The sequence below is a fragment of the Perca flavescens genome, chromosome 22 (assembly GCF_004354835.1).
Source record: "Perca flavescens isolate YP-PL-M2 chromosome 22, PFLA_1.0, whole genome shotgun sequence".
Taxonomy (NCBI): Eukaryota; Metazoa; Chordata; class Actinopteri; order Perciformes; family Percidae; genus Perca; species Perca flavescens.
In genome coordinates this window covers 2271011-2298141 of record NC_041352.1, presented here as the reverse complement: position 1 = coordinate 2298141, position 27131 = coordinate 2271011, and the positions used below count along the sequence as shown (strand labels likewise).

The 27131-nt window shown below is 42.4% G+C and overlaps 1 protein-coding gene across 4 annotated transcripts in view; it reads right to left on the bottom strand.

Annotated features, from left to right (window-relative positions):
* Positions 1–4263: 4263 nt before the first annotated feature.
* The window catches only part of LOC114549498 (kinesin-1 heavy chain), a 39610-nt gene continuing 16742 nt past the window's right edge, over positions 4264–27131 (bottom strand). For 2 of the 4 annotated variants that reach the window (XM_028569833.1, XM_028569834.1), the window contains 16 exons: positions 24049–24197; positions 22719–22918; positions 19750–19818; positions 18440–18646; positions 17235–17378; positions 13812–14000; positions 12897–13014; positions 12379–12449; positions 9744–9853; positions 9549–9650; positions 9400–9460; positions 8962–9033; positions 7600–7704; positions 6812–7019; positions 6022–6139; positions 4264–4901 (listed from right to left, as the gene is read on the bottom strand). In XM_028569833.1, the coding sequence (XP_028425634.1) occupies positions 4895–4901; positions 6022–6139; positions 6812–7019; positions 7600–7704; positions 8962–9033; positions 9400–9460; positions 9549–9650; positions 9744–9853; positions 12379–12449; positions 12897–13014; positions 13812–14000; positions 17235–17378; positions 18440–18646; positions 19750–19818; positions 22719–22918; positions 24049–24197 (1930 nt within the window). In that variant the 3' untranslated portion in view covers positions 4264–4894. Of the gene's footprint in view, positions 4902–6021; positions 6140–6811; positions 7020–7599; positions 7705–8366; positions 8698–8961; positions 9034–9399; positions 9461–9548; positions 9651–9743; positions 9854–12378; positions 12450–12896; positions 13015–13811; positions 14001–17234; positions 17379–18439; positions 18647–19749; positions 19819–22718; positions 22919–24048; positions 24198–27131 lie in introns of those variants that run through there. The other 2 variants (XM_028569835.1, XM_028569836.1) reach the window with 2 other exon arrangements.

Here is a 27131-nt window from a genome sequence, read left to right as displayed (position 1 = left end):
GAAAACTATGATGTCTAAAAAGACTTTAAGTCAGATTTTCCCATCCATTGTAGTTAGTGGTTAGGTGAACCCTGTTCTGTACCAAACATATGAACACTGTTGGTAAGTGGCACTCATCTCATTCACACCGCTCGCTGTCACAGTACTTCAGATGATGCAAGGAGGCAAAGAAAGGTTAAAAAGGGGGCAGTGAACCCTAACAGCACAGGTGTCAAACTCAAGGCCCGCGGGCCAAATCTGGCCCCTCGCAAATTTTGATCCGGCCCGCATATCAATTTAGGTTCACAATACATTTTGGCCCGCCTAGATGTGCGCCAAACCAAAAAGACGAGAAACAGTTTTCAAGCTGTAATTATGCAACAGAATTTGGCAGATTTGGGTTTGCATATTCAGGTCTGTTAAAACAGGTTGCTGTGAGTCGGCTGTGTTTTAGCCTGCTTAAAAAAATTTAATGAAAGTCTTTGATGGCTAAGTAACTTTTTTGCTGACTTTTTTAGGGCTTCATGTGGACCAAACTATAAGTGAGAAAGTTATATGAGACATGCAATGATATAGTCAAAAATACATCACTTTTTCCAGTAAATAAAAGCATGTCAATAGACTAAACATATCTGGCCCTTTATGATTTTCATTTTCCATGTGTGGCCTTTAGTGAAATTGAGTTTGACACCCCTGCCTTACAGGGTTACAGTTATGGACCTGTCAAAATATCTCAACAACACTGCAGTCACCATTTATGCTTCAGCAAGAAGAACAATAAAGGGCGACTTCTTGTGCCCATGGAAGGATACCATGGAGGTTCTCCCTTAACCCCTTGACGCCTGAATTTATTCACAATTATATAAACAAAATATTATGTGTGTTTCTGGCTCCAAGCGTATGCTAAATTAAGTTGAGATTGTTAATTTGTCTATAGCATATGGAATAGATATACATTTAGGTATGATGCAAATTAGCGACAACAGGCATTATGGTAAAATTCTTTACAATATGGTAAAATTAATAATACACATAGTAGATTTCCTTCATGTCACAAAGTTGTTAGAACTTCTAAACTGTAAATGACAAATACATGGATCTTGACAACGGCAAGAAAGAAAGAAAACACTCTCCGACTCCCTAACATTGACAGTAGTTTCTTTAGGGTTAGGGGTAGGGTTAGGTTTAGGGGTAGGATTAGGTGTAGGGGTAGGGTTAGGGGTAGGATTAGGGTTAATTTCGCTTATGTGAACCGGATGTATCTCCCACTCCGACCGGTCCTACGAGAAACCAGTGCATGCAAAAGGTTCCTAGGTATGTATCGCATGTAAACAAACCAGCATTGGGGGGAACACACACGCTATCTCGCCTGTAGTCGGAATGGAAGGGTTTGATGCAAATTAGCGACAGTCGGCGTTAAGGGGTTAAGGCGCTGACACACCAACCTGATTATCGGCCGTCTGACAGTCTGGCGAGGTCGGTGACTCGAGTCTGTTCGGTGTGTTCCGTGTCGTAGAGCCCTGCACGGGCCAAAAACTCCAGCCCTCACCCGGCCCTGGCCCGTGGTGTTCAAGCCCTACCCGACCCCAGCCGACAACGCCTGCAATTTTTTCCCGACCCTAGACCAACATCAGTCACTTTAAGCTCTCTCTGACGCACGCGCTCTCTGATGCGCTCTCGCTCTCTGACGCGCTCTCTGATGCGCGCTGTCTCTGCTACACACGCAAACACACACATGTCACACACTACTAAGATGGGCACAATGAGGAGAGAAGCTAAAATAAGCCCGAGTCCGACCCGAGCCCGATCTGTAAAACAAAAAAAAACGGCCCGAGCCCGGCCCGAATGGGCTTAGCCTATTTTGGCCTATTTGACTTGTTGAATCGGCCAGTGGGGAGTCAGACTCAATGACCGATCTGATTGGAGTGCTAGCCCTCAACTAGCGAATCAGTGCACGAGAAAACCGAGAAACATGAACTACAAAGTGAGACATTAGAAAAGAAATGTTTTAGAATGGTTTGATGAAATCCTCAAATGAACTGAATTTGTGAAAGATGTTCCTGAAATATTATAATAATGAAACCATTTTGTACGGGGAAATATTCTAAAATTCTTCCAGGCCAATGTGGAGATGTGATCACCACACTCACTGCTGTAAAATGAGGTTTACCTAAAACATATGGTTCACATTCTTTTTCCAACCTGACTTTGAATGTTCAAGCAAATAATTCAATAAATCCACCAAAACTTGGAACAGTTTTGATGTTACTAGTTCAGGCAGACGTTGCTTACCAATATTGTGACTATGGAAAATATCAGACCACATATTATGACCAAAATTATGCAAAAATTCTGAGAAATCCACCTACTTTTTCTAGGCACTGTACAAGTACTGTTATAACCTGGACACATATATTATATTTAGTAGTATGCCATATTTTTTCTTGTATTCTGTATTTATTTATTTTAATTTAGAATATTTTGTGTTTATTTTCTGTCGATAAATATTTTCCCGTGCAATGTCTGGATAATCTGCTGCTGTAACATGACAATTTCCCAGTTGGGATCAATAAAGTACATCCATCCCTCCCTCCCTACCTCCATCCATCCATCCATCCATCCTTCCTCCCTCCATCCCTTCCTCCCTATATCCCTCCCTCCCTCTACCCATCCATCCCTCCCTCCACCCATCCATCCCTCCCAACCTCACTCCCTCCATCCATCCCTCCATTATCCACCCACCTATCCATCCATCCCTCTCAACCTCCCTCCCTCCATCGCTTCATCCATCTCTCCCTCCTTCCCTCCCTCCCTCCACCCATCCATCCCCCTTCCCTCCCTCCCTCCCTCCATCCATCCCTTCCTCCCTATATCCCTCCCTCCCTCCCTCCCTCCCTCCATCTCTTCATCCCTATATCCATCCCTCTCTTCCTCCCTTCCTCCCTCCACCCATCCTTACCTTCATCCCTCCTTCCCTCCACCCATCCATCCATCCATCCATCCATCCACCCATCCCTACCTCCCTCCCTCAATCATTTCAATAACTTCTCAACATTAAGTCATCCATAATATGCAAGCATACGTAAGCATTTAAAAAGGTTCATTTCATCATACCATTTACTGGTGCATGGAGTACTTTATTCTTTCTTGAGTTGATTGAGTTAAGTCAAATGTTTTTCTATGGAAGCTTGAACTTTAATATTTATATTAACATGATGTCATTGCACTTGTTAAGTCTCATAAGGCTACAGAGCTGACAGTGTTGCAGGGTAACTATCAATCATCCACTGGGTTTCCTACTGCACATTCAGTCTGGATACATTAGCTACATTAAAAAATAAATAAACAGAATTCATGTTTTACCAAACAAGGCAAACAGAAGTGAAATCTTGCCTGCAGCTACCAGGCATAAATTACATGTGTGTCTCCCCACTCCCAGTGGGCCTCCTGCCCTGAGCTGAGAGACGAGAGTCATATCATCTCTGGAAGCTGAGGAGGTAATGGCTTTTAGAGAGCGTTAATAAGAAGAGTGATGGAGAGCCAGTCAGACAGAAAATAAGGCATTGCATGCATACACTTGATCTACAGGTGTACGGAAGTGAACTGTTCAGATAAATATTGTGTCTCTCAGGCTCCATTTACATCGCTACGTTTTGGTTTTCAAGCAGAGTTTTGAGCCAAAAGTGATCTTTTCGCACACATTTGTTATTAGCTCCAGTAGAAGAACTAATCTCAGCCTAAACTAACATATCTCATCAACATTATCGTATACTGGGCTTAAACAGGAGGTATGCTCCGCCTGCTGCTGGTAGTTGCCATGGTAACGTTAGTAGCTTTAGTCTCAGAGAACGAGACGTCCCAATCAGGAGGAGAAACGTCGACGTCAGTGTCGGCGTTGCCAAAGGTCTCCGTTGGCGGCCATCGAGACTGCAACACGACCCCCCAGATTACCAACCAAAACGGGTCAGAACAGTTTCCAAATGTCTCCAGTTTAGGGGCTCAGAAACGCCAGAGCAGGGGGGATGAGAGGGGGGAACACCAGAGAAGGGGGAATGAGAGGGTGAAACGCCAGAGCAGGGGGGATGAGAGGGGGAAAAGCCAAAGCAGGGGGAATGAGAGGGTGAAACGCCAAAGAAGGGGGAATGAGAGGGGGAAAAGCCAAAGAAGGGGGAATGAGAGGGGGAAACGCCAGAGCAGGGGAGATGAGAGGGGGAAAAGCCAAAGAAGGGGGAATGAGAGGGGGAAACGCCAGAGCAGGGGGAATCAGAGGGGGAAACGCCAGAGCAGGGGGAATCAGAGGGGGAAACGCCAGAGCAGGGGGAATGAGAGGGGGGAACGCCGGAGCAGGGAGAATACGTAATGCGTCAACGGAGCAAAAGATATTCATTTTTTAAACTGAAACGTAGCAATGTAAATGTAGCCTCTGTTCTCAATCACCCAGCGAAGAAAGTGGAGAAGAATTCTAAACCACCAATGTGTAGTTAAAGACACTTTTGGATGTTTAAAACAGATTATTACAATAGTGTGCACATAATGATGTACAGGCAGAGAAGTATGTGGTGCACCCCTGAGAAATATTAAAAGCAAAGCATAGAGAAACCAGTGCTCTCTCTTCACTGTACAGCATGACTGTAGCATCTTCTTATTCATGTTGGCACAGTGTAGACTAATATCTTAGTAAGTTGCTGTCAACAGAACTTGTGACATTATGTGTTAAATTTGCAAGGCACTAATGTGGTCCGGTTGTCTTGTAGAGCCAGAGGCTTGAAGGACTGCACAGTAGATGCCATACTTGTATACAGCATATACACACTTTGATGTTGGAAGAATGGCGCAGTGGTTCCAGGTGAAGGTTCAGTATTTAGGAATGGAAAGGTCTCTGGGTTTTGGAGTTTGTTGTGACTGTGCTCCATCCTCAGGGGCTGCAGGGGAAACCAGAAGAGAAAAGGAATGCAAAGGAATTTACATGTTATCTTACTTGGATGTCTTACCTGGATAAGGAATACATACTGTAAGAATACAAATTTAAAATCTCAGAAGCTCTTCTTTAGCCAATCAGAAGGGAGTAATTATGTATACGTAGGCTACATTTACATTGCTACAGTACATTTGGGTTTTTAAGCGAGAGTTTTGAGCCAAAAGTGATCTCTCGTGTTTTCAGCTCCAGTAGAAGAACTAATATTTAAACTAACACGGCCAAACCAAAATATCTCATCAACATCCTGGTTTACTGGGCACACGCATGCCGGGTTAAACAGGAGGCAGCAATATTTACTCTGCCCGTTGCTGGCAGTTGCCATGGTAACATTAGTAGCTTAGTCTCAGAGAACAAGACATTGTGACCGATAAGACCCAATCAGGAGGAGAAACTTCGGCGTCAGTGTCGGTGTTGCCAAAGGTCTCCGTTTGCGGCAGTTGAGACTGAAACACGACCCCGCAGATTACCAACCAAACCGGGTCAGAAGGATTTCCTAATGTCTTCGGTTTAGGGGCTCAGAAACACCAGAGCAGAGGGAATGAGAGGGGGGAACGCCAGAGCAGGGGGAATGAGAGGGGGAAACGCCAGAGCAGGGGGAATGAGAGGGGGAAACGCCAGAGCAGGGGGAATGAGAGGGGGAAACATCAGAGCAGGGGGAATGAGAGGGGGAAAAAACACCAGAGCAGGGGGAATGAGAGGGGGAAATGCTGGAGCAGGGGGAATGAGAGCGGGAAACGCCAGAGCAGGGGGAATGTGTAATGCTTCAACAGAGCAAAAGATATTCATTTTTAAACCGAAACGTAGCGATGTAAATGTAGCCTTATCCAGCTACTATGGAGCAGACACTCTGAAGAGTGTGTATTTTTTTTTTTTTAAGGTTATTATTATTTAATTTTTGACAGGACAGCTAGGTGAGAACGGGGAGAGAGAAGGTGAAGACATGCAGGAAATCATCACAGGTCGGATTCCAACCCTGCGTCGAGGCATAAACCTCTCAGTATATGTGCGCCTGCTCTACCCACTGAGCCAACCCGGCCACAGAAGAGTGTGTATTCTTCTCTGACCTGTGGTTGCCTCCTCCCTTGATGCCGGCTGGCTGGCTGTTCTGGATGAGGTTGGACCGGTTGACGCTGGGGTTCAAGGGAGAGGCTCCCGGCAGCTGGCCTGGCCTGATGGGCTTGGCTGGGTCGGACACAGAGAGATAACACCAGTCACATACAGAGAGCATCACATGTCATCCAGAGTGCACATATATTTCTTCGTTTGAATTTAGAGGGAACAAAAGACGTAGAACACGTTAGTTTGAACTTTAAAGGTAGGTGTATATTTGAAATTTAGTCAGAGCAAGGCTAGCTGTTTCTTGTCTATATTGACAACGTTCCACTTCTGGGACTGTTCCGGTGCCGCTGAAATTTCCGCCAGATGTCCCTCTTTTTAGGCCGGATGTCCGTCACCTTCCTCTGTCTCTGTGTTGGCGTTCTAACCTCCGGTGGATTTGTGAGGACTATGGTTAACTGCTCCTCAGATCTCTGCAGGGTAAATCCCGACAGCTAGCTAGACTATCTGTCCAATCGGAGTTTTCTCTCGCACGACTAAAAATTACTTTTGAACGTACACATGTTCCACCAAAACAAGTTCCTTCCAGAGGCTATTTGGCAGAGGTGCCTTAGCTCCGCCTGGTGCTTAGCACCACCCAAGACGAACGTGACTGGTTTAAAGAAATGCCAATAAACCAGAACACATTGGAGAAAGGTCTGGCAAAGTGAAACTACCACATATATTATTCTACACATTGTCAGGATTTTTTATCCAAGATATAGTTCTATATGTGTGTGTGTGTATGTGTTCACCTACCTATGGAGGCTCTCCTGCCCATGTTTTTGGGCTTGACAGCATCCTTAATGCGCCCCATCTCCTCCTCGTAGCGCTTTCGGTCGTGGGCTGCGTTCTCTTTGGCCTCCCGCAGAGCCGCCTCCAGGGCTTTGACCCGCTCAGCGGTGGCCCGCAGGCGCTTCTCAAGTTTAGGCAGCTCGCCGCGGAGGTCGGCATTGTCCCGTAGCAGCTGCAGAGATAACAGATAACGCAAAGAGATAACACCAGGCTGCCATGTAACCCTATGGGGCAAATGCGCATTGTCAATTCTGTGAACTAAAAGTGCTGTTTTTGCCACTGACAGGCTCAGATTATTATTCTGGTGTCTTCTAGTGTCTCATAACATTACGGAAAGGATCCCTACAGACATAGGCCTTTTTTTAAAGAGTAAAATCCTTTTTGTTTACCCAGAAACAGCTCCAATGTCGCTATTGCTAAACCCACCAGACTCCATTTAAAACAAACAATACTTTTAGCGTGTAGAGAGCCAACATATTTTCCCATGTAAATCAATAAACTATGTGTTTATTTTAACCAAAACTAGAGTTGTGATTGTTGAAAAAAGTCGAAAGATGAACCAAAACAGCTTTTCATAGTTTTATTTTGTATCTGTCGACTTTACGATGATAAAATGGCTGTTTATTTACATGGAGTCTGGAAAGGGAGAAGAACGTTTAGACACAGAATCTGGTGAAAGCCACCTATAGGATTATTTCAGGTACAGTAGGAAGCACTGTGGTAATTGTGTCTTTGCACTTTTCTTTTTTCACCTGCTTGTGAACTTTGGTGAGCTGCGCGAGGTTGCTCTCCAGGAAGCAGATCTTCTGTTTCTGGGCAGCGCTGTCTTCTGTGTCATCTGAGTCCGTCTGAGCCTTCTAATGAAGAACAACACACATAGCAGGGGTCTTCAACGTTTTTTAAGCCAAGGACCCCATAACTGAAAGGGACATGGAGCTGGGACCCCCTATTTTGTATGAAATTGAGTTGCATTTTAAACTATGCCTACAATAATGTGTCAGCCTAATACATACATACATTTTTGGTGCAAAGAATACTAAGCTAATAAAATAATAATTGTTGGCATGATTTTATAAAATGTGTCAAAGAGTGAATCCTTGATGAACTGTGTCTGTGGATCTTAGTGACTACCTTACTTATGGGCCAGTCAGCCTAGTTTATTTTTTTTTACAAATTGTAAAGCTGATTTATATTTGCTAATAATATTGCAAATAAGATATTTAAATTTTCTTCGAATTTTCAAAAAATTAACAATAATGTGGCGGCCCCCCTGCAGTAACTCTTGAGGACCCCCTAGGCATCCCAGACCCCCTGTTGAAGATCTCTGCTGTATAGGGCTGCACAATACATCATTGAAAGAAAGAATGTTGGAAATTATTTATTTTTGGTTTATAAATTCAACAAGCAATTTGCTGTATTTTAGCAGAATAAAGGCAGAACTAATATCGTTCTTGTGATATTACGGTTATCGTTAGTATCACGATATTTAACATGATCGCATATCGCATATTTTCCTCATATCTTGCAGCCCTATATCTGTACAATGATTTCAATCCATGTTTTCCCTCTGCATCCATCCATCCAGCCATTTACCTGTATACAACTGCTTTGCTGCATTCAGTTCTTCCAACCCAGTGTCTAAAAAGAAAGGCTGTAACCAAAACGCCTGAATCCAAAGCATCCTATTTGTGGATTAATGAGATGATAATCAGCAGATTTGGGATGTGTACAACATCGTGGCATATTCTCTGTCCTCCTGCTTTGCCTTTGTTTATCTCATCAAGCCTCAGGCTGAGGGCTGGAGATGAGCACCACGCTGAGAGCCCGGGTCCCTAATTTACAGCTGCTACCTTTGAAGAATCAGATGGCCTACTTATTACACACACTTTCGGTTGTGTTCCATGGATTCATTAAAATTTCATCATGGTGCAGCCGGTGCTATGGCTCGGTTTGTCTCATTCCTGGTAAATGTGGTCGGGGCAACAACAGCTCATGTGATATTACACTAGATAGGAGATTAAATCACACATTAAACCAGATCACAGGAGGATAATTACAGCGATAGTGTACCGTGAGCAGCTTCCAGAGAATGTACATACTGTCGGGGCCTTTACCTTTTTGACTCGAGTGGCCAAGTCTTGGACAAAAAGCCTCCTGAGGTTGTGGAGTGTCTGCAGCTCTCGGGCCTGTGTGACGGCAAGGAAACCCAGTTCAGAGAAGAAGACAAAACATGTTTAGAGATATTAAAGGGTTAGTACAATTACACCCAGATTCTGTCCAGGTTTTGAGAAATCCTACCCTGACGCATTGCTGCCGCGAACCAGGATACAATGTAATCCTATAGGGCAAATGCGCACTGTCAATTATGTTGACTAAAAGTGCTGTTTTTGGCAATGACTGATTGTTTTACTGTTTTTAGTATACTCTATTATGTCAGTTTTCCAGAGTAAATGGGACACTGTTTCTGGATTGAATTGTTGCAGCTGAATTTTTTTATACGTCACATATTATATTAAATTATACAGATTTAAATGGAGATGCCAAATACTGACCACAGTCTCTTCCAGTCCCTTCAGGTCCTGTTTGGCCTGCTCCCGCCTGTCCTGCAACACCCTGCACAATGTAAAATAGATGTAACTTAATGTAGGTAGCAAAACCATGGTAGGAAACCATGCCCCCTAACTCTACATAGAAACATTACGTGAGCTCCTGCAGCTGGCGGCTCTTCTCCTGGTCGGCAGCCTTGAGCTTCTCGTGCTCCACCCTCAGCCTCTCCTGCTCCAGCATGATCTTCTGGTTCAGACTGCACACATTTTGGAAACGGTAACAGTATCAGTACGTAACTCTTTACATTCAACATTCAGAGAGAGAGGTGTTTGGTGATGTCGTGTCTCACTCCTGTAGTTCTGTCATGAGTTTATCCTTGTTGTCCAGCTCGTCTCTCAGGCTGCTGATCTGTTTCTGATGGGCCTCCCTGTGAGACTGGATCTGCATCTCCACAGCTTCCTGAAGACACACACACACACACACACACACACACACACACACACACACACACACACATACATACACACACAGCTTTAGTCACAGTTTCTTGTTGGAGACCACACTTGTTAGGGACAGCTTAGGCCATGATCACACTTGGTGTCTTTTGACGAGAAAAACTTGACTAGTTGTTTGTAGTTTAAAAAAAGGAGCTGAAAGCGTTTTTGTTCCAAAAAGCAGCAGAGAGCATCTTCTGTTGCAATAACAACAGCTACCGCTATTCAATTCAATTCAATTTTATTTATAGTATCAAATCATAACAAGAGTTATCTCAAGACACCTTACAGATAGAGCAGGTCTAGATCACACTCTATAATTTACAAAGACCCAACAATTCCAATAACTCCCCCAAGAGCAAGTTATTGGCATTCATTTTGGCATCTCGCGCTCGCCATCCACTCAAAACGTAACGTTAGCCTGCTACTCTTTGGCTGGCTCGCAAGCCCAAACAAGTGTGTGCAGCGTGCCTGTTGTTTTGTTTCTGGTCTAGCTAGATCCGGTGTGGTGTTGTAGTTTTTCTAACGTTACTAGTTGTTGCAACAGCATGTGAAAAGAACGCTAATATCGCGCTAAAAAAATATAGACAATAAAGATAATGGAACTATGACTAGAAATAATAGTTCAGGGCGTAGCAGGGCATAGCAGGGCATAGCAGGGCTTAGCAGGGCATAGTAGGGCATACTAGGGCACAGTAGGGTGTAGCAGGGCATAACAGGGCGTAGCAGGGCATAGTAGGGCATAGCAGGGCGTAGCAGGGCGTAGCAGGGCATAGCAGGGCGTAGCAGGGCATAAAAGGGCATAGCAGGGCGTAGCAGGGCATGGTAGGGCATAGCAGGGCGTAGCAGGGCATAGTAGGGCATAGCAGGGCGTAGCAGGGCATGGTAGGGGATAGCAGGGCGTAGCAGGGCATGGTAGGGCATAGTAGGGTGTAGCAGGGCATAGCAGGGCATGGTAGGGCATAGCAGGGCGTAGCAGGGCATGGTAGGGCGTTGTAGGGCATAGCAGGGAATAGCAGGGCATAGCAAGGCGTAGCAGGGCGTAGTAGGGCATAGCAGGGTGTCGAGCAGGACCACGGCAGAAGCTTCAACCATGATTTAGGTGCCACCCTGATCCAAGGAATACTGCGAGGCGTGAAAACATAAGGACTCAGGGGAATAAGCTCCTCAGAGCTAAGTTAGTAACAAGCATTTCTGGAACAAGGATGGAAAGAGAGAGCAGAGAGGAGCTCAGTGTGTCAAAGGAAGTCCCCCGGTAGTCTAAAACTATAACAGCTTAACTAAGAGCTGGTCCAAGGCAAACCTGAGCCAGGTCTATAAGGGTTGGTAGAGAAAAAGTAAGTAACGTGTTACTACTGAAAATTTGGTAACAAAACGTAGTTCCTTTTTCAATTCAGCGCAATGTTATTTTTCCCAGGGACAGATTTGACAGCGACATTGCCTTCTCAGCTGCGCACTCACAAGGTCCACGCGGTACGTGACAGAAGCTGGTAGTAGCGGAGTAATGCGGCAGCCAACGCTAGCTAACTTTTGAGAGCGTTTTTAACTTTGTGGCTTTTTACTGGATGGCGCTCTGAGCGGAGAGCTATGTGACACATGCCACTACATCGCTGAGGACTGGCGGTTAAATCGGCCGTCCTACAAACAGAGCATGCCAAGCAGACACAAAGCTGACAACCTCACAGATGGATGCCGTGGAGATGGGCTCATACATAGACTAGGCTACATGCAGCGGACCGCTGTGGACTTGTGTCGGTCGCACGGACACACAAGGACTTCCAGAAAAGAGGCTGCATGTGTCTATAACAATCCACGGACCATCGTGGCTGCGCGACCAGTAGGCTATTACAAGTAGATATGGACATTACACACTAACACCATGTAACGCCGATGACCTGCCGATGTGCATTCAACCCGCACTGGAATCGTTCATAATGAATCAGCCGTCACTCTGTGAGTAGAGAATCTGCAATGTAGCCTAGTTCAGACACTTCACTGATAAACCAGAGATTGGCTTTATGGTCAAAGATAACTTTTGTATAATTAACTTAAGTCTCTGCCAGAGACACCTGCTTTTAAAAGTAACGTAAAAGTAACGAGTAAAGTAAAAAGTTATTTTCCATAGGGGGTAACTAAGTAAAGTAAAGGATTACTTTTTTAAGAAGTAACGAGTAACGAGCAAACACTACTTTGTAAAAGTAACTTCCCCAACACTGAACGTTAGATAAAACAAAGCGAGTTCCCTGAACAGGGAGCACCGGCTAATATCATATAACTCGCTGTTCTCCGACACTAGCACAAGTCTATCTATCGGCACCTTCTCCATTTTTTCTTGTTGTTATGGAAACAACATAACAACACGTTTTTTTTGCCGGTGGCGTTTAAAAAAGCACTCAGGACTTTTTGGAAAACACGGTTTACTCCATAGGATTATAATGTAAAACAGATGCTGGCAGCTTCAAAAAAAGTGTGAACACTGCCTTACAGTACCTTGACTTCATAGGCAGACTGGATCTCATTCTCCTTCTCCATGGTGTTGACTTTCTCTGGGAGGAGACAAACTGATAAGGTATCACTATCATACAGCTTCAACTGCTGCAACATTTACTGTAATAGTCCAACCATTTTTTCCCATATTATTTTATTTTGAGTCTCTATCATACAGTAGAGTCAATTTACAGGGAAAGAACACATCTGCTGAAGTTAGAAATAACACCTTTGCCAATATTTTTTTTGGATTGCTGGATGTGCATCTCTCAAAAAAATTAAAAACATTACAAAATTCTAAAATATTACATTGCAAAAATATAAATCTACACCATAAACATGCCAAGAGTGACAGACATCTGACAGGTCTAGTACTGACAATTGAGAGCACTCTGGGGATTGTGTGGGTCAGTCCAACACATTTTCAACATGATATCACAACTTAAAAATGTGCTCTGGAGAAGAGCATTAAAGGTTTAATGCTGGATTTGTTATATGAGAGCACAGTGAGTTATGCTCACCTTGGGCTTTGATCCTGACTATTTCCTCATTGAGAGAGTCCACCGTTTCCTCCAGCTGTCTTTTCTTCTGCTCCACATTCTGGAGCGTGTCTGTCAGGGACTTGATTTTAGCTTCATGCTGGACGCCAAAAGGAAAACGATTATATACTGTGATTAAAACTCACACAAACGCAGAACAAAGATGTGCATACATATGCAAAAAATATTTTGGACCAGGATACATGATAACCTATGTCTGATTGCAGGGACTCAGGTTCCATTCAGCCCAAGATTATTTTTTCTCGGGGATGGATCAATCCTAAACCGGATGGATAAGCACATGAGAAGCTGGGTCCAGACTAGTTGAATGATAGCCAAACAGATTCTTTTAAGAGGATGGAAGAATGAAGGGCTGCCGTCTATCCAGGAGTGGGCTTGTCGTAAGATGGCTGTTATTGGATGTCTATACTAGAAAATGGGGAAAGAGCCTGAACTTTCTGGAGGGATCCTAAGAAGCTGTGTACCGGGGAGAGACGGGTTTATGGTTTTGTCATAAAAACATGTTTATTTGGTTTATTTCCTATATTTCCTATATCGATAATATATGGATATTGTGATATGAGACTAGATATCGTCTTAGATTTTGGAAATCGTAATATCGTAAATGGCTTAAGTGTTGTCTTTTCCTGGTTTTAAAGGCTGCATTAGTGATGTCATTTTCTGTGTTACCAGACTGTTCATGTGTCATTGTGAATTGTACGTTGTTTAAAAAAAAAAAATGTGTTAATCACATCATAAACAAAAAAAATGCAAAAACCTGTCAACTTGTTGAGCTGCTTGATTGATTGATAACCACATGCCACTTTAATTAACCGCCACTACTTGTCACTACGGTGACAGTATCCGGCAGAGGCAGCAGTGGTAAGCAGCGGTTACCTGGGAGACACGGAGCTGGCAGGCAATCAGCTCCATCTCCGTCTCATCCATCTTCTGGCTGCTCTCGGCCTTGGAGCTCTCCAGCTGTTTGCTGCGCTTCACCATCGTCTTCACCTCCGACTTCATCTTGCTGATGTAGAGACGCGCCATCGTGAACTCCTCGTCAATCAGACCACTGCTCTCTTGTTGCTGGGAGGGCAGAAGGCAAAGTAACAGTAAATAACATTTTCTTTGAATTGTACTGTATGTGTCTCTTGTAGAGCTGTAACAATTTAAACAATTTGTTTTATTTAAGATTATTTTTTGGGCATTTTTTTATATAGGACAACTGGAAGACATGAAAGTGGAGAGAGAGGGGGAATGACCTGCAAGAGGGAGTCAAACCTGCGGCAGCTGCGTCAAGGAATAAACCTCTATATATGGGCGTCGCTCTACCAGGTGAGCTACCCAGGCGCCCACCAACAAATCCAAATTTGAACGTACAATTAATTGTCTCAGAAATAATTGCGATTAACAATATAATTGTCTCTTTAAGTCCAATAAAAAAAAAATTTAACTTTTCAATGAATCCCAGGATACATCTTTTGGTTATATCACCATTATGTGACCCAGATAGAAGTAAACCATGCCTCTTTATTATCATAAAATTTCAAAAATCAAAAAAATAACTTTTTTTCTTGATCATCAGTCATACCCATAGGACCTTAGCTAATGTTAAGCAAATAATTGCGGTTAAACAAAGAAACGGTGATACTTAAAGGAACACGCAGACTTATTGAGACTTTAGCTTATTCACTGTATCCCCCAGAGTTAGATAAATCCATACATACTTGCTCGCAGCACCTGAGAAGCCCCGTGGTGAGGAGCAGAGAGTAACAACGGTGGTTGCTACAACGATCTCTTAATGCTTTGGCTCGTGACCCAGTGACAGTGATACCTGGTTTAGCTCACGATCCATCCAGAGTATAGGCTAAGTTACTGTATGCAACATTGGAAATGCAACGATGCATCTGTAACGTATTCTCTTATTGTAAATTAAAGATTTTCTGTCTGAGCAAAATAATCATATGACCTCCCAGTAACACTAACTCAGTAACATACGGTGGGTAATACAGCACCGTAAAGAAAAGCAGGCGTGGTAAAACACTACCGCTTTTGTCCAAAGCAGCCGCTAGAATCAACACAAAGTGAAAGTTACATATATCCACTTTAAACAGTTGTATGCACATATTAGTTTCTGTATTTATTGTTTGTTTATTTCATATGAATGTTCAATATGTTTATGTAATGAATGCAGGCAAAAGAACCCTAGCTAAAAAGAGACTACTACATATATTGTATAAAATTTAGTCGCAAAATAAACTGGGCCTACAATAACGTGTAGGGCGGCTTATACAATGCATACAATACTAAGCTTTTAAAATAAAATTGTTGGCATGTTCATATATTTATACATCATGTTTTAATGTTAAAATGTGGCACAGTGAATCCTTAAGCTTAACTGTATCTGTGGATGGCTACCTTACCTATAGGCCAGTAAGCCTATCATCAATGCTGTGTACATTACAAAAAGATGTATCTTTACTAATAATATGTTGGATTGTTAATGTATATTTTCAGCTAATTGTTTTTTAAAACCATCAATCAGTAATTTGGCGGCCCCCCTGCAGCAACTCTGAGGACCCCCTAGGGGTCCCGGACCCCCTGTTGAAGATCTCTGCTGTTGGCAATTGCCATTTACAAACTAGCGGTACTGTATGTTTCGACAAGAGATACTTGACCTATCCCTTCTGCTGAGGCACGGAGTTTAAAATAGATTCTAACTCTCTTAAAAACCCTACAGCTGGGAACACACTACAAAATGTACAAAATGAAACTGTCGGAAAACTGTTGCCGAATACAGAACTCTAATGTCAGTATACTCACTTGTTGTTGAAGTGTGTTCATAATAAAACTATACAGCAGACGGCTTACTGTTGAGAGGAGACTCACTCTACAGTTGCATGATCATACTTCTCCATAAAACATCAATCTGTTACTAAGTCTGTGGACAACAATTTCAATAATCGGCTGTTTGTCATTTATCGAGCAGAAATGCTGAATGCAGCTTTCACAATTTACTGATATCTTATAGAAAATAAATAATCCTGGGGCTGAAATCAACTAGTACATTAGTTCATCAACAGAAAATGTATTGGCAACTATTTTGTCATTTCTGGCAAAAATACAAGACATCACCCGGATTTGCTGCTTTTTCTTGTTTATTTTGATAATAAACTGAATATTTTTTGAGTCTGACAAAAAGATTAACGAAGGCACTGTCTGAAAATTGTAAAGGAACATTTTCCACAACTTTTAACATTTTGTAAACTAAATGAATGTACTAAACTAGAAAGGTGCACTCAGTAAGGAGTCGATCTCTGCCAGGTGCGTCTCCCTCTCCCCTCCCAAAACAAAGAGTTGAATCTCACTCAATTGTCACACCTGGTTCCCTTAAAGGAACACTGCGACTTATTGGGACTTTGTCTTATTCCCCGTATCCCCCAGAGTTCGATAAGTCCATACATACCCTTCTCATCTCCGTGGGTATTGTAACTCTGTCTGACGCACCCTCCGCTAGCCTAGCTTAGCACAGATCCTGGAGGTAACCGGCTCCATCTAGCCTAGCTTAGCACAGATCCTGGAGGTAACCGGCTCCATCTAGCCTAGCTTAGCACAGATCCTGGAGGTAACCGGCTCCATCTAGCCTAGTTGATCACTTGCATTGCCTGCCGGCGGGTTAAGACAACTCACCAATCAATGACGGTATAAAACAGAGCTGTCGGAGGAGGACAGAAAGACAGACACAGACATAATCACACACACACACACACACACTCACACGCACACACACACACACACACTTACACACACTCACATACAGACGGATGGACACACACACACACACACACACACACACACACACACACAAAAACACACACACTCACACACAACCACACGGACACACACACACACACACACACACACACACACACACACACACACACACACACACACGACCGAATACATGATCCCCTCCAGGCGAATATGACCTAAATGACAGTTTAACTGACAACAGACATAAATGTTTGCTGCAGCCCTACACAAATCCTTCCCTAATTTGGTATTATTATTATTATTGCCTGGATACTTGGCAATGAGGAATGGATTGAAAATGATTCATCCAAAGTGCATACGATTTTAAATTAAAGGAGCATGATGCAAACAAAAAGGCCACATGTAAGGCAGACAGTGGATGTTTCAGCTGCTATGGTAATGTCACAAAAATCATTCTTTCAACAGGCCATGGTTGCTATGCCAACGTGTGAAAATGACTCTTAGTTTCTAGTATATTTCTGAATTTGAAACGGTGCAGCTGGTAACCTTAATGTCCTTGCTCCCCACGGCGATGCCGATCTCGGCCAGGTCTTTGAGTAGTGATGACATCATCTCAGTGAACCTCTTCTTCTGGTGGTTGGTCATCTCCTTCAGCTTCTGGAGCTCAGAGTCAATGGAGGCCAAGGAGCTCTGGTGGGGGATGGGAACATAAATAAATACACCCCTTGACAAGCTGATCCTGTGGAATCGGTGCTATCATTTCCAATGAATTCCAGGGCTCCAGACTTACTTTTTCTACTAGGAGCACTGTAGCCCATAACTGAACATTTTAGGGGCACAGGCCGAGAATTAAGGGCGCACACCTTAAAATGACGTGAATCGCAATTTCTTTCACATTTACCCCATTGTAACTGTATTCCTGATAAATGCTTTGATAAGAAATACAGAAAACAGTGTGTACTTGCCTTTTTCGCCACAACCTCTTCTGACTCCAACTCTGCTGCTGTGAAGGGCCTGGCTCTGGTACAGGACTGATGGCTGACTTTTACGGACGATGAGTGCGACGCCGCGGAATCGGGTGTAGATTAGGGCTGCACAATATATCGGTTTTCTTTAATCATCTTCACAATATTAACTTGCGCAATTGACATATCTCGAAAGGCTGCAAAATATCGCAAAAGACACTCAGCGAATTTTTGTGCTGGTTGAAAGAGAATATCAGCAGAAAACTGCCCTTTAAAATGTAACTACTTTTTTTTAGTGGTGCCTTTTCATGTTCACTTCAATTTGTTAAATTAAATGTTGGAAATTATTTCCTTTTGTTTGTTTTCAAGAAATTGTTTTCAAATTCAACGAGCAATTTGTTGTATTTTAGCAGACTACTGAAAGCAGCAGAATGACAGAACTGAGTACATTTTAATATCTGTTTATTTATCGCAAGTATTGTCATTAATGCAATATTCAACAACGTTATCGCATATTTTCATCATATTGTGAACCCCCCGTGTAGATCACTTTACCCACGCATTTGACTTATCACTCACGGACCCTCCCTCTCACACACACATTGGTCAACTCTGGCAGACTCGCTCCCTCCTTGTTTTTCCAACATGAAATAAAAATAAAAAGGTTGCACATGTAAAAATGTAGTTGTAAAAAGTACTCGCACTGTCTCAAAAAATTGTCCCAAAATGCGACCATTTGGTGGCAGTCTGGAGCCCTAGATTCAGATGTAAAAAATGAAAAAGTACCGATTTCTCGTTCAGCTCCTCACTGAGAGCCTCAAACTCTTGCGCCTTGTCCTCAACTTCCTGACTCTTGAGGTCGTAGTTGAGAGCCAGCTCCTCCAGGGCCTGCAGCACCTCCTTCACCTCCTCCTTGGAAGCTTCGTTCTCCGACAGCAGCCGGTTGAGCTCTGTCTGCAGGGTGTCGTGGTCCCGGCGGGAGGACGCTAAGAGCTACGGGTGAGGATAGGGAGGGAAGAAGAAGACAGTTGATGCTCAACCTAGGAAGGGAAGGAGGGAGGTGAAATGGGAGTCAAGTTCATAACAGGATCTACAAAATACATTTCTTTACCAGAATTTTATGTTGATAAGGCGGCTTACCCTTACTGCACAAATTCTGACGACTATGATGTGTTGTTCAACGGGCAGAGTGCAATTGTGTTTGCTAGTGGCAGTCTCTGCATGCAAGATGAGCATGTCCATGCAGAGTGATGCAACAGTCTGTGTCTGTGTACTTTATGTATGTATATACTATGGTGTGTTTAGTTCTTTAAACCAGGGGGCTTCATTTTAAGCCAAGGACACCTTAACACAAAGAAAGATGGAGCCGGGACCCACCTACTACATATATTGTATAAAATTGAGTTGCCTACAAAAAAATAGTAGGGCGGCCTAAAAACTTTATACATACCTTTTTAGTGCATAGAATACTAAGCTATTAAAATAATAATTGTTGTCATAATTTTATACATCATCTTTTACTGTTAAACATGCATGTGGCACAGTGAAGCCTTAGGATGAACTGTATCTGTGGATGGCTACCTTAGTGAATACCTTACCTATAGGCCAGTAGGCCTATCGTCAATGTTTTTCCCCCATATATGCAGATTTTTATTTGCTAATACTATGTTGGATTCATGCTACGGGCCAGGTAGCCTATCATCAATGGTTTTTTTTCACAAATTAATATTTCATGGTTCATGTTAAGGCAGTACCTCGGAGGACCCCCTGTCAAAGATCTCTGTTTTAAACAGCAAGATATTGTTTGTTTGTCCAAGACAAATTTCCCTCGGGACAATAAAATCTTATCTTATCTTATTTCTGTACTACTTTTCTGTAGCTAAAAACAACGTATGCGTTCAGTCTGGAAGTATCCCCTGTTGCTTTCCTGTGGTGAGTTCCAGTCTGACCTCTCCTGCTGGGCTACTAATGGCCTGCTATCAGCTGTCAGAGTGGGTCTGTGCTAACAGGAACGGCTGGAGGGCTGAGACGCAGTGGGGAAGGGAAGGGAGGGGAGGGGAGGGGAGAGGGTGAGGGGGGGGGGGGGGTAGTGTCACCTCCTCCTGGTCCAACATCTGTTGCTTCAGCGACTCCATCATTTGAGACTGCTGGTTGATCTCATCGTCCTGGTGGAGGGGGTGCATGGTGGTGGTGGGGGGGGAAGAGAAATATAACATATAATTCATTTATTTCCACGACAGCCACAGGCAATACTGAACAGCAGCCAATCACGCCATCTGCTGGCCAATAGAAATACTTCATGTAAGAAGGACAAAAGGAAGTTAAAGGTCCAATATGTAATATTTGTACTGTAATAAATCCAAAAATGACACCAATGCCTCATCAGATATTAAGGAAACATGTTAAACTGAAATACTATCTTTTCTGACAACAATGCTAATTTCAGTATTTTTTCTTTTTGAAATTTACATTCCGTGACGGAATTTATATTTATGTTTTGATCTGTGTGTTGTTATCAACGGCCCAGTTTGACAGGCAGGCCGGGTTGCCAGATATACCTGTAAAAACGTAAACCCAGCGCGCTACAGCTGTAACGTTAGTACAGCCATGAAAGCAGCAAACAAACTAACAGGATCAACGGAGATATATTCTACATGACATAAAAAAAAGAAAACAGCATGTTTCTAACAGTTGCGTGACCAGAGACGTAACAATCCCCTGGTAAATATTGGAGATGTATTTGAAAGATGGAGACAGCTTAGAGCCCAAAAGGACGCAGAGTTGGCTTATTTTCTCCTGAACAGGTAAGCATTAGCTTCAGGCTAATTTATCACAGCTACAAGGGACGGGCATTTTTTGTCATTTCAACATTTGTGTACTCACATTGAATTATATAGCTAGAGTAACCGAGTTGGTTACTTGCAAAAACAATTGAGACATAGCCAGTAGCCAAGTGATCCCAACTGGTCCTGGGTAACGCCGCCATGCTAACCCTGCTAACTGTTAACGTTGCCGGGAGGACCAGGCAAGCGGGCCATGGCTGTTTACAACGTGTAGTTCAGCAGCCGGAGCCGACAACGGTGAGTTATTTTAAGCCACGAGAGGGGGGCTGTAAATCGGAAAGAGAGGACTGTGAGTTTGCAGTGTGTTTAGCGATTGTTGCCGTAATTCTAAGCCAATGAAGTGTGTTAGGTCGGCAAGGTAGTGTTATTTTTAGCGTTTCATATTGTAATTCTAAGCCGAAGAAGTGTGCCTGACTGGCGTGTGGAGAGGACAGTGAGGTTGTTGTGTTTTTAGCGGTTCATACTGTAATTCTAAGCCGAAAAAGTGTGTCTGTCAGTTGGTTACAGAGCTCCGCGTGAGCACGGGCTTTTATGACTGTCAATATAGCCAGCCTCTAACGTTAGCTACTCGGCTGTGCTGTGGAGTAATGTCTGGCTATGTGAGACTAGCATCTAACGTTAGCTACTCCGCTGTGCTGTGGAGTAATGTCTGGCTATGTGAGACTAGCATCTAATGTTAGCTACTCCGCTGTGCTGTGGAGTAATGTCTGGCTATGTGAGACTAGCATCTAGCGTTAGCTACTCCGCTGTGCTGTGGAGTAATGTCTGGCTATGTGAGACTAGCATCTACCGTTAGCTACTCCGCCGTGCTGTGGAGTAATGTCTGGCTATGTGAGACTAGCATCTAGCGTTAGCTACTCCGCTGTGCTGTGGAGTAATGTCTGGCTATGTGAGACTAGCATCTACCGTTAGCTACTCTGCTGTGCTGTGGAGTAATGTCTGGCTATGTGAGACTAGCATCTAACATTAGCTACTCCGCTGTGCTGTGGAGTAATGTCTGGCTATGTGAGACTAGCATCTACCGTTAGCTACTCCGCTGTGCTGTGGAGTAATGTCTGGCTATGTGAGAAAAGCGTCTAGCAACATTGTTGTGAATTCTGCGGTCTCAGCCTGGCAACCCCCGTGAACTTCGAGTCTGGGCAGGAGGGGGCGGGGGAAACGACTCTCCAGTATTTTGAATTGGTAGTGAAGTAATTATTTTAACCGCTAGCTGCCAGTATTACACACAATATTACATATTGCACCTTTAATGCTAACAATAATGGCAACATTTAAATAACAAATTAGAAAATGGTACGCATAATATGACATCTTAACATTATATTGTTTATAGTAATAAACTATTTGCATTATTTATATTTATATTTCTCAATTAATTATGACTATTCTCCAAATTGAAAACAGATTATATATATATATATATATACACACAGTTATATTTGAATGTGCAGAACATTTTGAACATGAGCAGAAAACCTTTTGAAATAAATAAGGACAAAGTTGATCTACAGGAGAATACATATTTGAAAGCAGTACAGAATGCCTGAGAGCCTGCATTATTTTGTGTTTTCCTTTACATAAATGAAGTGTTACATTTCTACCATAAATTGGTGCAGAAAAGCTTATCAGAATATTTCCTGGTGGGGGACCCCCAGACAACCCGCTTAATATGTGTCCCCACAAATGCTGTAACAAATACGCCATTGCATTAATACCATTCACATCCCACCGAGAACCATTTATTTGAATTCATTTTTATCTGCCTGTACTGGTCCCTAAAATATATCCTATAGTCATACTCAGAAACCAGGACATACACTGGATAGATGTATGTCATGTGCAGCCTTATAACACATTACTACCACAGTATATTGACGTTCATACTTAACTTTATGTTATTATATGTGGTATTGTGGTGACGGATTCATTACAGTGAAGTCAAATCTTATACTTTAGGAGCTCTGTTATTAACCCATAATGCATTATTGTACCAGACGTTGTGACAGTGAGAAAGACTCACTGTCACATTTCAAGGTGGTCACAGTGTGATTAGTTGTTACCACCTGAGATCAATGACACCACACGACAGGCATGAACACTTCAGTGTGTCAGTACACTGATACAAGTATGCTAGGTGTGCGTGCACAGCAAGCATGTGCAAAAGAGAGACCATATATATTTTTTAGGGTTTATAGGACCACTTCCTACAACACTTTCCTCACCTTGTCATCCATCTCTTTGTAAAGCTTGGCCATTTCTGCAACATACTTCTCTTTCTCTGCATCTGTGAGTTGGACTCCAGGGAGGGTGCTGAGGGCAGGTGTGGGTGCTGTCTTATCATTGCTGAGCGCACTGTCCAGGGCCTGGACCTCTGCTTTGGCCTTTTCTTTATCAAACTGATCCTCCACTGGCACACTCTCTCCTGCAGGGGGCAGCAGCAAAAGGGACATCAGCTCCAGTCTCTCTGGGTGTATGTCACAAGGGGGTAAGCGAACCTCCGCAAAGCGTAGCTCCTATAGATTAATTTTGTTGCTATCAAGCCATCACCTGCCGTTAGCATCCCATTGACTGCCATTCATTTTGACAGAGAATAACTTTACATCTGAAGCGTTTAAAGACTCTATTTGTCCATTGTTTATTTCTAAAGAAACACGACAATGTATAAAAGGCTCCATTACCTTGTACCTCACGTTATGGCTCCGTAGCAGACGGTTTTGTTCAGTTGGAGGCTGCGCAGTAACGCTCAGCCTTGTGAAAAGTGCTTCTAATATCCTTCACTGGTGTACAGTCCAATGTCATAATGCAGCATATGTAGCAGGGCTGAACGCTTAATCGAAAAAATGCGATTAGCTAATCGTGAAGATCAATCAATGTGAATGATTAGTTGAATGTTGGGTGTAACATTTGGTTTAACATTTTTTATACCTCTTTTTGTTATTATATTTACTGTTTTTTTCACAAGATAAATGCTGGAATGATGTTACACAGATTGTTAACATTTTTTCATATATTTTGTATAACTTAGAAGCAGTAATATGTAGATTCTGCTGTTGAACGGAGGCAGATCAGACATTTCACTTTACAGAAAGGACTGATATTTTTTATTGGAATTGTTTTTTTATTATAACTTTAGCTTTTGTGATAAATGTTCTGTGTTTGACTGTTCAATGTTCGTTAAAAGAAAAACACTCATATCTATGTTCTCATCCTCAGGGGCGTAGCTCAAAATTCTGGGCCCTGTAGAAAGGCATTTTCTATGGGCCCCTCCCTGCATCCACAGCTATTAATTCTAGCATCTTGTGGGTACTCAGTCCCCTTTTTCCCCCATCCTACATGAGAATATAGAGCACTTTTGATGGTGCCTCATGTTATAGCGCTCCATGATCTGTTACACAGTGAATATTGAACTTTAGCTAAACTTTAAGAAAATAATATTTGCAAATTGAATCATAATCGCAATATCTGGCAGAAAAATCACAATTAGATTTAAATCGTTCAGCCCTACTATGGAGATATATAAAAAGATGAGATGTTATGGACGATAGTCCTCACCACTCCTCCAGCGGTTGAGCTCGGCCTCCAGCCAGGTGACGGTGTTTTTCAGCGTCTTGTTCTTCTCCTTCTCTTTCTCCCACTTTTTCTTCCACTGCTCTGCAGTCAGCTCCACATTCAGACTCACCGTGTTCTTGATGGTCTTTGCCCTGGTGAGACAGGAAGCTAACATCACCAGCCCAGCCACGTAGAGACTGCTTTCACTGCAGAACACACTGAACAGGCTGCTCTTTCCCCTCATTACCAGGCTCATTCACATCCCTGAGTGATGTTACAGATAGCATACCCTAACACCCTGTAGCTGTCAAATGTCAATTCTTTTTTTTTTGGTGTAAATATGTTTGTATTATTACTATTATTATAACTAATTATATTTTTCCTATTTCTTATAATACTTTCTGTATATTTTTCTCCTATGTGTATTTAATGTGTATTTGTGTTATTCTGATGTGTGTACATTTTCTTTTGAGCTGCTGTAGCACAGGAGTTTCCCCAGTGTGGGATTAAAAAAATCTATCTTATCTTATCTAAACTAGCCAACAATATAACGGCCCACAAGTCCAGCTGAGATGATGAGACCATTAAACACACAACTGGTTGGATCCTTTACACTTTGTACAATAGGAGGAGAGTTCTGCATCGAGCACTTTTACTTTGAATACTTTAAGTACATTTTCCTGATGATACTTACGTACTTTTACTTAAAGCTACATTGTGTAAGAATTTCTCCCATCTAGCGGTGAAATTGTATATGACAACCAACTGAATATTACTTTCTAGCCCCTCCCCTCCGTTCTAACTCCTACGGTGGCCGTATTATTCCAAGAAGTACGACTTTGTCCATGAGTGTTCCTTCCAGTGTAATAAGAGTTTAGTACATTATTTTAGTACCATTTCATTGCTAACATCAGCTATCAGGTTCCCAAACATATGCAAGCTAATGTTAGTAAAGTATCAGTGCTATCGTTATTCTGTACGAGATTAATAGTGTAAGGCAATGGTTTACAGTGTAGGAGAGAAGCTATGGAGGTTTGTCTTTTTAATATATTTCTCTGGGCAGTATGAACAATTATGTCAATGAAACAAGAGATTAGCTCTTAGTATCTCCATCGGTTACACGCAGCTGTTCTAGCTGTAGCTGCACATGACGTCTGCCAGGGAAATCATTACACATATGATTACGTTTATATTATAAGGTAGACAATCCTTTTCATCATTGACGTGAGGAAAAGTATCCTAGACATCGTTCTAGCGTTATACACAACCATGTTATAGTTAGCCAAGCAACTATGAAACTTGGAATTTTACACAAATAAGCTAAATTACCTTTTGAGAAGAAAGCAGGCAACTTTGGCATCGCTTTTAAAATCCTTGCTCCTTATGAGCTCTTTCCATCTTGGAAAAGCCACTCCATTATTAACTTTGGTCTTGTTGCTTTGCCTGTCGCGTTGTCATTTTAATTCTCTTTTTAACTTCCTTGGCGACTCCGTTACATGTCCTAAAGAATAGACGCAATCCTCCATCTTCAACAGGCTTTCAAATCTTAAAGAGATATGGCCGTCATTTGAGTGACTCGCTCGAATGTATTCTGAATGATTCTGAATGGCAGATTCTACGCATACGAGAATACTTTGATTAGTTGGGGGAAGTAATTACACATGAATGAGCACATATATGTGAAGGAACAAAGGGGTTTTTGCAAAGAATCAACTCAAAAAATTACACAATGGAGCTTTAAGTAACATTTTCAATGCATGACTTTTACTTGTAACAATAGTTTTAGAGTGTGGTAAGAGTACTTTTACACGTTTCTGAAACTGTGTAATGTTCCATCTGATGATCATAAATGACCTGTAACAGCAAATTAGACTAACAGTGAAAAGAACGCTAGTTTTATATAGTTTATAAATTTATATTTATATAGCCCAGGTCAGATTTCTCCCGGGCAGTCACAGAATGATTTAGGGCAGGTATACGGAGCTACAGTAACACATTCTGAAGGGTCACAGATTTCTTTGGAACACCAGAAAAGCCAGTTAGATTGAGATTGAGATTTCTTTATATAGGCCTAATTGTATTCTAATGTTATTTTAGAAGTTATCTGTTGTACTTATGGCTGATACTGGGGCAGGACCATCACAGGAAAGAAGGAAATGAAACGAAGAACAACTAAAAGCTGAAAGGGAATTGTAAATTATTCAAAACCCACCCAGAATTGTCCCTCAGATAGTAATATGTCTAGTTCAGTCATAAAACTAGTACAGAGCCCGTTGAAAATGTGCCTGTTTGGAACGGGCCGATTGCTTGGCCTGTGGTATTGCTGCTTGTAGAATTCTTCAAAACCAAATTGTACCCCAAAATTACTTACAGAAAGACCCCAAACCACTTCATATGCAACTCCACTGTATAGCCTAATACTGACTTACTTATTTACCTGACAGTGAACGTTGCAGATTCCGAGTGTCACAAAATTTGGCGAAGGTAATGTTATTAGTGTTATAAGTTATAAGTAGACTTAATTAACCCGACCCAGGGTGAGTCTGATGAAAACTGATTGGTCTGCCCGGTTCAGCTCTGAAATAGTCTTGCATTGCACAGCGCTCTGAAGGCCATCTGTTTAGAAGTGATAAATTTACAGCTCACAGCAACTTAATACAATATAGTGTCTGGATTTTATTTGATATTTAGTGTTGGCAAAATGGCTTTTTATTGAGCCAAACTTTTTCCACACAACAGTTGCGATGTTCCTTTCAGCTATCTGCTCGTGCTCCAGAAAAGTGAAGAAAAGTTAGTTTGGTATATGCAGCAATCATGTAACTTTGGAAGCAGGAAAAGAGTCAAACGCTGTTGTAAAGCGTTCTCCATGTGGCGTCTGCGTGGGACGTGCTGGTTACCTTCCGCCCAAACTCTGCCCCCAAACACGGACACACATACATACATACAGATACATTTTGGGAATATTTGCTTTCTTGCCTAGAAGATCGATACCACTCTTATGACTGGATGCATGAATACAAAGCTACAGCCGTGCATTAGCTTAGCTTAGCACAACAAGACAGGAAGCTGGGAGAAACATAATGCCT